Below are 11,138 nucleotides of genomic sequence, written 5' to 3'. Positions count from 1 at the left end.
GGGGGGGGCGGGATCTGGGGGTCCCCTTTGTTAAAGGGGTCTTCCAGATTCCGATAAGCCCCCCACCCGCAGACTCCCACAACCACCGGGCAAGGGTTGTGGGGATGAGGCCCTTGTCCCCATCAACATGGGGACATGGTGCTTTGAGGTGTCACAGACCCCCAAAGCATCCTCATAATGTTAAGGGCATGTGGCCCGGTACGGTTCAGGAGGGGGGGGCGCTCTCTCGTCCCCCCTCTTTTCCTGCGGCCGACCAGGTTGTGTGCTCGGATAAGGGGTCCGGTGTGGATTTTTGGGGGAACTCCACGCCATTTTTTTTTTTACATTTGGGGTTGAGTTCCCCTTAAAATCCACACCAGACCTGAGGGGTCTGGAAAGGATATTTGGGGGAACCCCACATAATTTTTTTTTTAAATTGACGGCGGGGTTCCCCTTAATATCCATACCAGACCTGGAGGGCCTGGTAATTGAATTTGGGGGGACCCCCACGCTTTTTTTTTTATGAATGACAGGGAGTCGACAATTCATTATAGCCGTGAGTGATTTTAAATGACTTTTTCCTTCAGAAATTACACTTTTTGCAGACAGTTCTAAGCACGGGAAACATGCGCTGCTTTACAGGCATACTATACACCACCCCCTAGGTACGGAATATTTAACTGTTATTGTTTCACTTTAAGCATTATTAAATTCACTGCTCCCAAAAACTTTTTTTTGCATTGATACATGTCCCCTGGGGCAGGACCCAGATCCTCAAACACTTTTTGGGACAATAACTTGCATATTAGCCTTTAAAATTAGCACTTTAGATTTCAAACGTCCGAGTCCCATAGACTTTAACGGAGTTCTAAAGTTCACACAAACTTTTGGTCTGTTCGCAGGTTCTGGTGCTCATCCTTACTAGTGTGCATATAGGAGTCCCAAGCAAATTTGCATTGAAAATTCCTGGGCATCCCATAATTCCCAAATTCCAATCCAAGTTTAATCCCCTCAAATACAATAACAGAACAAAGCTATGGACTAGTTTATGTCTCCGAGTGACTAAGAGATGGATGTCTGGCTGGGCAGGGTGAACCACTATATTCAGCAACCCCTCCTAAGTTTTTTTGCAGGAAATCCGATTCATAATACCACAGGCAAAACTCAAGGTAACCAGTCTAACATACACTACAAGTGAACTATTGGCAAAGATAACCACACAAGGGCACAGGTAAAGATAACCACACAAGGGCAAAGGTAAAGATAACCACACAAGGGCAAAGGTAAAGATAACCACACAAGGGCAAAGGTAAATATAACCACATAAGGGCAAAGGTAAAAGGTAACCACACAAAGATAAGAAACTGAGACGAGATGTGTTAATGACCTTCAAATTAATACACAACATCTGGGCAGAGTGTCTATAGTTTTATTAAGGTTTCCATTACAGATCAGAAACATAATTCATATAACAGCAGCTTATTTAAGATTTTCCTCACTGTTTTCTATTGACAAAGATGTCAAGAAAAGAGGATTATTTTGCTGTTTGGTCTTTATAGACACTATTTTCTGATTAGTGAGCTTCTTGTGTTTGCTGGGTTTCCTGGCTAGGGTGAGCTTCGTGTGAATGATGGGTTTCCTGGCTAGGGTGAGCTTCTTGTGAATGATGGGTTTCCTGGCTAGGGTGAGCTTCATGTGAATGATGGGTTTCCTGGCTAGGGTGAGCTTCATGTGAATGATGGGTTTCCTGGCTAGGGTGAGCTTCTATGGCCTCTATGATATTGTAATCTGTTGAAAAAAAAAGAGAATGTGCATTGGATATTGTTAAGAGCTTAATTAATAATCTAGTGATAAATGAAAAGTAATACATTAGCCACTAACAGAAGAGATATTCATCCATACACTTTAAAGTGGAGTTCCACCCATAAATATAACATTACATCAGTAGTTTTAAAAAAATGTCATTAGTCCTTTAAGAAAAAACATTTTTTTTTAGATGCCTTCAAAGTGTTGTTGCTAGGCAGAATAGTTAATCTTCCCACTTCCTGCACCTAGGTGCTTAAGCTTCCTAACCTACACCGCACAGACTCCTGGGAATGTAGTGGGTGTAACTTTCCAGGAGTCTGTGCACTCCCCAGTCTCGAAGAATCATGTGACTTGGACAGTACAGGTGCTGAAACCTGATCTGAAACCTAATACACTGCTTGTGCAGCACTGAGCATGTGCGAGATCTGCAAGGCTGAAATCCAGGAAGTCATACAGTCTGGCTTCATGATGCCCACACTTAAGATGGCCCCAGTCAATTTCTATTTTATAAAGTGTCTAAATGCTGTAACAACCTAACAAAACGGACCTTAGTTTACAGACTAACTTTACAAGAATACATTAAGCTTGTGTATTACAGGGGTATTTATATTTAAAAAGTGAAATTGTGGCCGGAACTCCGCTTTAAAGACAGGTATACATCTGGTATTCATTCTGTCTGCCTCCTTTTACCACTCTACCTGTGCGGTACATTACATGGCCAAATGTTAACACCTACAGTATATGAGCTTTTTGGACATCCCTTTCCAAAACCATGGGCTTGAGGATGCAGCTATAACAGCCACCATTCTTTCTCCCTAGAGTGGTGTGTATGCGAGAATTTGTGCTCATTCAGCCAAAAGCACATATGTGAGGTCAGGTACTGATATTGGATGAAAAGACCTTCTAGATTGTAAGCTCTAACGAGCAGGGCCCTTTGATCCCTCCTGTATTGAATTGTATTGCAACTGTACTGTCTTCCCTGATGCTGTAAAGCGCTGCGCAAACTGTTGGCGCTATATAAATCCTGTATAATAATATAATAATAATAATAATAATAATAATAATAATAATATGATAATAATAAAGACCTAACTTGAAAATGACACTCCATTTCATTCCAAAGGCATTAGGTGGGGTTGAGGTCAGGACACTGTGAAGGCCACTAAAATACCTCCACACCAGAATTAATCTAGGTTTTTATGGCCTCCCCTACTTAAATGCTAATATACCTAAAGAACTGAAGCTCAGGGCAGAAAAAATGATGCTACAGTAAATAGGAGGAGTGGAAAAGACTTAAACAATCCATTTGCTCACGACAAAAGAGCACTAGAAACGGCTGTTCTGGATGACTGTCTGGAAGATCCTGGAAGGCGACTCCATCGAAATCATGTTTTTTGTTTTGTTTTTTAATCATCATACTGACCTAGGTGGATGCAGCATTGGACCGATGCTGCATCTGTCCCCCGCGGCCTCTGCACTAATAAACGAGTGATCGAACACCGAAGATGGCTCGGTTCTCACAGCTCCCCGAACAAAAGAGCTCCCCCCCCCCCCCCCCCGTGCTCACTGGAGCGCTGAGCTGTGGATGGACGGGGAGTGGCCGTCTCAGGCTCTCAGCGGCTCGCTGAATAACTAGACACATATAACCTATGATATAATAATAATAACAAGATCAAACATTACATTTAAATAAATATTTTTTATATATATACTTTTGGACACTGCATGAAGATATTACCAGCACGTTTTATGTCTATGTTTTTATAATGGACTTTTTTTATATCATTGAGGATTTGTGTTTGATCGTATTATTATTATATCATAGGTCATATGTGTCTAGTTATTAGTTTAATAGTTATTTAATTTTTTTTTTTTTTTTTTTTATATTTACTGCTATTTTCATTTTATTTTTAGCACTACACATTTGTTATATCAGTTTGTATTGTCACATTTGGGAAGTGTGGGTAGTGTTGGCAGCTGTTTTTTTTATTTTATTTTCACAATTTCATATTCAAATACATTTTTATTATTTTATTTTATTAATATTTTATATTTTGCTTGATTTTCACTGTAGGGTAGGAGTGTAGAAGCTCACAAAGTTTTTTCCACTTGCCATATTAATACACTGCAGAGATTTCTAAGCTTCCTTGTTTGTACTGTAAAGAACCTTAATAGAAGTAAAGTAAGGCACCAAGAAAATCAGCAAATGTGCTTTTTTTGAGAAAGGTATATTTTCTACCTGTTAACTGAAAGCTTACAGCAAACATGCCAGACATTTTTAAAACGTTTAAAGTTCTTAAAACTTGCTCTACAAATTTTCTGCTAGCCGGAAATGTTTCTTTGTGCCCTTCAGATTTGGTTTCATTTTTAAACTGAGAGTTTAACCGCCCTGACTTTAACTGCCCTCATCAAAGTTGGTATTCCTGACTGAAAGTTATAGCAGGGACCATTCCTTTAAAATGTTTAAATACTTAACATGTTTGCTCTGTTATCACAATTAAAAAATATATATATTCTGAGAACTGTATGAGGTTAATACCTGCAATTAGGGTTGTCCCGATACCACTTTTTTAGGACCGAGTACAAGTACCGATACTTTTTTTCAAGTAGTCGCCGATACCGAATACCGATACTTTTTTTAAATGTGTCCCCAAATGCAGCCATGTCCCCCCCATATGCAGCCATGTCCCCCACATATGCAGCCATGTCCCTCTAGCCATTTCCCTCACATATGCAGCCATGTCCCTCTAGCCATGTCCCTCACATATGCAGCCATGTCCCTCACATATGCAGCCATGTCCCTCACATATGCAGCAATGTCCCTCTAGCCATGTCCCTTACATATGCAGCCATGTCCCTCTAGCCATGTCCCTCACATATGCAGCCATGTCCCTCACATATGCAGCCATGTCCCTCACATATGCAGCCATGTCCCTCACATATGCAGCCATGTCCCTCTAGCCATGTCCCTCACATATGCAGCCATGTCCCTCTAGCCATGTCCCTCACATATGCAGCAATGTCCCTCTAGCCATGTCCCTCACATATGCAGCAATGTCCCTCTAGCCATGTCCCTCACATATGCAGCAATGTCCCTCTAGCCATGTCCCTCACATATGCAGCCATGTCCCTCACATATGCAGCAATGTCCCTCTAGCCATGTCCCTCACATATGCAGCAATGTCCCTCTAGCCATGTCCCTCGATGCGGCGGCGCGATGCGGCAGCGGCGGGGGGGGGAAGGGGGGGGAAAGTATTCTATTTAGGTATCGGGGGTATTTGCGCGAGTACGAGTACTCCCGCAAATACTCGGTATTGGTCCCGATACCGATACTGGTATCGGTATCTGGACAACCCTACCTGCAATGATGGTATTCAGCGTATTACAGTGATATTAAAGCTTCAGATTTTGTTAACATTAAAATGAACATGTTATACTTACCTGCTCTGTGCATAGTTTTGCACAGAGCAGCCCCGATCTTCCTCTTCCCGGGTCCCCCGCCAGTGCTCCTGGCCCCCTCTCTTCTGCCGAGTGCCCACAGAGCAAGCAACTAGCAATGGGGGCACCCAAGCAGTCTCGCTTCCAAGCTGCTGCTCTGCGTGTCCATTCACACAAAGAGCCGTGACTCAGGTTGCTCCTGTATCTCCTCATTGGCTCACTGGCTGTGATTGACAGCAGCGGGAGCCAATGGTTCCTGCTGCTGTCTTAGCCAATGAGGGAGAGTCCCCAAAGAGCAGAGGCTCTCGTGCACAGCACTGGAGGAAGATCGTGTTTAGGTAAGTATTGGGGGGCTGCTGCATATTTTTTTTTTTTTAACTTCATGCATAGTACGCATGGAGGTAAAAAACCTTGAGCCTTTAGAACCACTTTAATTTCACATGCCTTAATATTTTTATTTACACCTTTGGCAAAAATAAGACATTTGTTATCTTTATATGTAGTTTTTTTTTTTCATCTCATTTAAAATTTCAGTCCTAAATACCAGATACAACATTTGCAATTTCTGTCAAAAAGTGACAACCAAATTATGAGCCATTATAATATTTCTCAGGGTTGGTGAAGCCAATAATCACCAGATATAAAATTGTATTTGTATTAAAGCTTAAATGTAATCTGCTTATATACGTCTTCCCTGGTTTCTTCTTCCCCATGCTAATGACAATAAAATACAATTTTAAATAAAACCCTTCCATTTTCTTTACATACCTGACTTTAGATCCAATGATGTCATCAGATTTCTGTGCTTCTCTGGCAAATCATGACTGATGGGAGGGATAGCAGGGTTCTACACATAGCTTCCTGAATGCATTTCAGCACCCGGCTTTACTACACCTTCCAGGGGCCTTTAGCCCTGATGCAAGCAGTAGGCTGGTCCTAAGGGGGGACTTGTGCAACTATGGACTAAATGTCAGTCTGGGGTAGTGGGCTTTTCCTGGGAAGGCTCCTTTGAGTAACACTGAGCTTCTACATTTGAAATGACTGAAATCCAAGGAATAAAATGAGTGGTCCAGAGCCAATCAGGCTTGGGAGAAGAGAGTGCTTGATAGTGATTGGTGTCTTCCAGCCAAGAGATTAACCAGGCTCTATTGGCTTGCTCTAATGAAAAGCTCTTAGGGCCTAATCCTCAAAAACCTGGCGCAACGTAACTTTTTCCATTTAAGTTACACCGCCGCAAAATCTCTAACTAAGTGCCCGATCCACAAAGCACTTACCTAGAAATTTTGAGCGGTGTAACTTAAATCCGGCCAGCGCAAGGCGTTCCTCTTCTCCAGGGGGCGATTACCATTTAAATGAGGCGCGCTCCCACGCCGGCCGTACTGCGCATGCTCGTGACATAATTTTCCCGACGTGCATAGCGCGAAATTAGGTTACGTCGGGCTTTGTGGATTGCGACGGGACAATAAAGTTGCGTCGGGTAAAAAAAAAGATACGGCGCCAAAAAAAAAAATTGAAATTTAAAAAAAATCGCGTCGCGAGCAAGAAAGGTCTGTTTTTACAAGGTGTAAACAGTTTACACCTTGTAAAAGCAGCCCTAATTTTGCGTTTGCAAAATAAAACTTACGGAGAAAAAACTAAGCTGAAAAGCTTCGTGGATCTCCGTAAGTCCTAATTTGCATACCCGAGGCGGCATTTCGACGCAAAATGCCCCCCGCGGCGGATGCGGTACTGCATCCTAAGATCCGACAGTGTAATTCAATTACACATGTCGGATCTTCGTCCTAACTATGGGAAACTGATTCTGTGGATCAGTTCAATAGTTAGGACCAGGGATACGACGGAGTAACAGCAGTTACTCCGTCGTATTTCTTTTGAGGATTTGGCCCATAGTGTGCAATGAAATCAATAATTTCAGCCCAGGAGATAAGCCTCCACAACTGTGCAAGACTGCAGGTAAAGCTGGGATTCAGCTTTACGTAATAGGACATTTTGAATTATTTATGGATTATACTCACCATGGAAGAAGCACCATTTGGCATTCACAACGCTGTGATCATAGCAGCAATGGTTCTGTTTACACTCTTCCTCTGTGATTCCTGGTTTACCACAGTCCCTCCTCTCAGCGGCATGTGCATTACAGTGAGCTATTAACGGGGAGAAAAATGTATACGTCACGAGAAAGGTTAAGGTTGGGATCTCCTGAAGGTCAGTATTATATTTAGCTGTGACCGCTATTCAGATAAGACTAACACAAGCAAAAGAAGAAAAAAAAATCCTTACCTTGACTGCAAGGGGTATTATATGTAGCGTGAGATTTGATCACTGGAGAAAAAAAAGAACATTAGATTAGGGCAACAGGAAAGACATGATAAACATTGACATTTCCAATGACCAACCTTTGCTCTTAAATATACCCAGATTTTAAAACTGTTAGAGGGTGGTAGTGAGGGCAGGGGTGGGCAAGAAGTAAAAAAAAAAGTAGGTGGCGTGGGGGGTGAGCACATAACTATATGAGGGGGAGGGAAGTGAAGCAGTGAGTTGGGGGGGGAAAGAAGGGAAGGAAACGCGAAGGAGTAAAAGCAAGGAAAAGGTACACAACCATGACAAGTGACCAGTAAAACGGAGGTAATGGGAACAGCAGAGAAAAGTGGGGGGGTTAAATATTAAAGCGGGGGTTCACCCTATCGACAGTAAAAAAAAAAAAAATTTTTTCTTTTACCTTTAAATCAGGCACTGTAGCGCGAGCTACAGTATGCCTGTCCCGAATTTTTTCCCCCCATACTCACCTTGTAGTCGTCCATCGAAGATACCGGGGAATGGGCGTGCCTCTGGAGACGGAGGATGATTGACGGCCGGCTCTGGCGCGTCACGCTTCTCCGGAAATAGCCGAAATAGGCTTGGTCTTCACGACGCGTGCGCATAGCCTGTGCGCACGCGCCGTGAAGAGCCGAGACCTACTCCGGCTGTCTTCGGGGAGAGTGACGTGCCAGGGCCGGCCGTCAATCATCCTCCCTCTCCATAGGCACGCCCATTCCCCGCGGGAGCCGGAATCTACGATGGACGACTACGAGGTGAGTACGGGGTTAAAAAAATCGGGACAGGCATACTGTAGCTCGCGCTACAATGCCTGTCTCGATGGTAACATCATGGGATTGTGGGTGAACTACCGCTTTAAGGGATATCCAATCACAGGAATGATGCATATTTTGGAGAGTACCTCTATTATGACAGGTTTCATTTCAAAATTATAATGGGTATAGAATCGTAATTGTGTTTTTATCTGAAAATTAGTTCTAACATAATGCCAAGGATAAAAAAGTACAAGTGGAACCTTGGTCTTCGAGTAACGCATTTTGAAAGACGAGCAATTTAAAAAAAAAAAAAAAAAATCTGACTCGCTTTGCGAGGTTTGTCTCAGGGGCCTCACAAAACAAGCAGAAGTCAAGCTAATGGGGTGTGCAGTACCGCATTTGGCCAGAGGTGCGGGGGCGCCGGTGACACTCCAAAGGGTTCGTAAATATTCGGGATCACTCATAAATACTCCATTCCCGGGTGTTTCCGAGATCAGCTGATGGCCACGTGCGCAATTGCATGCAATAGAAGTCAATGCAGAACTAATTATTTTTGTTTCCATTGACTTCTATGGGGAAACTCGCCTTGATATGCGAGTGCTTTGGATTACAAGCATTCTCCTGGAACGGATTTCCAGTTTTTTGAGGAAGCAAGATTTCGCGAAACCGGTCGGGCGGAACGTGTGTCACATCGGATCACCCCCCATTGATTGCACTTTTCCTATCTATTTGGACGGGTCGTTTTGGTTTGCTTCCGGCTGGAGCTCCAAATTGACATGCCCATTTTACACTGCTTACATGTAAGTGTGTTTTTGTCTTCTTTTAAATAAATGTCATCTATGGTTTTACACTATTGCGGCCCTTATGTGTTTTCCATGGTACTCGGCATCCAAGTTTTCCATCCAGTGGTTTGAGACGGGGATATACATCATATGCAGCCCATCCACTTTTCAACTACCACAGTGTTTATCTACACGCTCTCTGGGGTCCTCTTTTAATTAAGGGACCACTGGACATCTGGTAAGCAGGCACATTAACCATATGGTGGAGGCTCTTTTTTCTATTGGATCGTCACCGCAGTTTATGATCAACACTTGTGGACTGTTTTTTTCTGTTTCCTTCACTGCACTGGTGATCAGGACTTACGTTGCTTTTGCAAAGACTCTGCTTATTTATTTATTCTTTATGGTTTGCAAAATTCACGAACAATCAATTGTGTCATGATTTTTAGGATCTATCTTGACTCTTATATTTAGCGCATCTTGTTTTTCTTTTTTATGTAACCGATGAAGCTGACTGATGGTCAGTCGTGCCTACACACCATCAGTTAAAAAACCGATCGTGTCAGAACGCGGTGATGTAAAACACAACGACGTGCTAAAAGAAATGAAGTTCAATGCTTCCAAGCATGCGTCGACTTGATTCTGAGCATGCCTGGATTTTTAACGGATGGACATGCCTACAAACGATCGTTTTTTTCTATCGGTTAGGCATCCATTGGTTAATTTTAAAACGTTTCAAATTTGTTAACTGATGGATAAATAAACGATGGGGCCTACACACGATCGATTTGGTCTGATGAAAACGGTCCATCAGACCGTTCTCATTGGATTGACCGATCGTGTGTACGCGGCATAAGTGTAGCAATAAGTTGCTAAATGTTGTACCTTCATTAAATGTAACCATATTGCTACACTTAGAGGCTCCTCTCTTCTCTTTTATACTCAGTTGTGACATGATGTTACTCTTATATCAAGACATCGCTTGTATATCAAGGCAAAACGCATTAAAAATGTTTGTTCATCTTGCAAAACACTCTCAAATCAAAGTTTTACTGTACGAAGTGTCTGACAAACTGTGCAGCAATATACAAGTAGACACTAATGACCAAAGCAGAGATCTCTAGCCTAAAACCTAAATCTTAATTTCCTGCAAATATTTTTTGTTCCATAAATACTTTTATAGTCAGTTATAATAAAATGTTGAATTTATCAGAGCTCAGCAACAGTAGGTTTAGTATATGGATACTGGACACCATGCTAGATTTTGTGCAGAGGTCTTGAGGATTAGTGTTGCTCACGAATATTCGCATTGCGAATATTCGACTCGAATATAGCATATTCGAGAAATCGCGCTATATTTCGAAATTCGCGGTGAATATTCGCAATTCCGAATATTCGATTTTTTACAATTTTTTTTTTGAATCAGATCACATCCTAGATATCTCCATCGACGTCTAAAAGCATTGCTGGTATCATTAGAGACCCTGGGCCGAGTAGCTGAAGCGTTCATTGAATTTTCCAGAAAGATCGCAATGCGATTATTCGGCAAACGCAATATCGCGCGATTATTTTCCTCGCCCCGATCTTCCGCATCAGAGCGATTTTTACAGTTTCATTTTTAAAACAGATCACATCCTAGTGATCTCCATAGACGTCTGAAAGCATTGCTGGTATGATTAGAGCCATTGGGCCGAGTAGCTGAAGCGATCATTTTATATTGCCGAATATTCGCAATGCGAATATTCGGCAATAGGAATATTGCGCGATTATTTGCTCCGCCCTTTTGCATCAGAGCCAATCAGAGTTCTCCTTCCACACTCGTCACAGGTTAGCAACCAATAGGAACCTGCCTGCATGGACATTATATAAGCTCACTCCCAGCACCATTTCATTGCAGATTCAGAAGCTGGCTATAGAGTGTGGAGGCTGTTTCTGTGTTCCTGGTTTCCTGTGTCTTTGTTCTTGATTGATTTAGATCATCACCAGCATTGCTATTTAGTGATTCCAGTGGATCTTTTCCAGTATATCAACTGCTTTTTTCAAAGCAATAGACCCAAGAGCT

The 11,138-nt window shown here is 42.4% G+C and overlaps 1 protein-coding gene and 1 long non-coding RNA gene across 3 annotated transcripts in view; both read right to left on the bottom strand.

The window, feature by feature from the left end:
- Positions 1-1,394: 1,394 nt before the first annotated feature.
- LOC120946921 (alpha-2-macroglobulin-like protein 1) overlaps positions 1,395-11,138 on the bottom strand; it is a 221,074-nt gene continuing 211,330 nt past the window's right edge. The window contains exons 35-38 of one of the 2 annotated variants that reach the window (XM_040361746.1): positions 7,504-7,545; positions 7,239-7,367; positions 1,727-1,767; positions 1,395-1,690 (exon numbers count right to left, since the gene is read on the bottom strand). In XM_040361746.1, the coding sequence (XP_040217680.1) occupies positions 1,553-1,690; positions 1,727-1,767; positions 7,239-7,367; positions 7,504-7,545 (350 nt within the window). In that variant the 3' untranslated portion in view covers positions 1,395-1,552. Of the gene's footprint in view, positions 1,768-7,238; positions 7,368-7,503; positions 7,546-11,138 lie in introns of both variants that reach the window. The other variant, XM_040361745.1, reaches the window with a different exon arrangement.
- LOC120946923 lies at positions 3,650-6,457 on the bottom strand. The gene is made up of 2 exons (XR_005750801.1): positions 5,145-6,457; positions 3,650-4,324 (listed from the first exon to the last, which is right to left on the bottom strand). It is a non-coding gene; the product is annotated as an uncharacterized LOC120946923 (long non-coding RNA).

This window comes from Rana temporaria, chromosome 8 (assembly GCF_905171775.1).
Source record: "Rana temporaria chromosome 8, aRanTem1.1, whole genome shotgun sequence".
NCBI lineage: Eukaryota > Metazoa > Chordata > Amphibia > Anura > Ranidae > Rana > Rana temporaria.
This window is presented reverse-complemented; position numbering and strand designations above follow the sequence as displayed.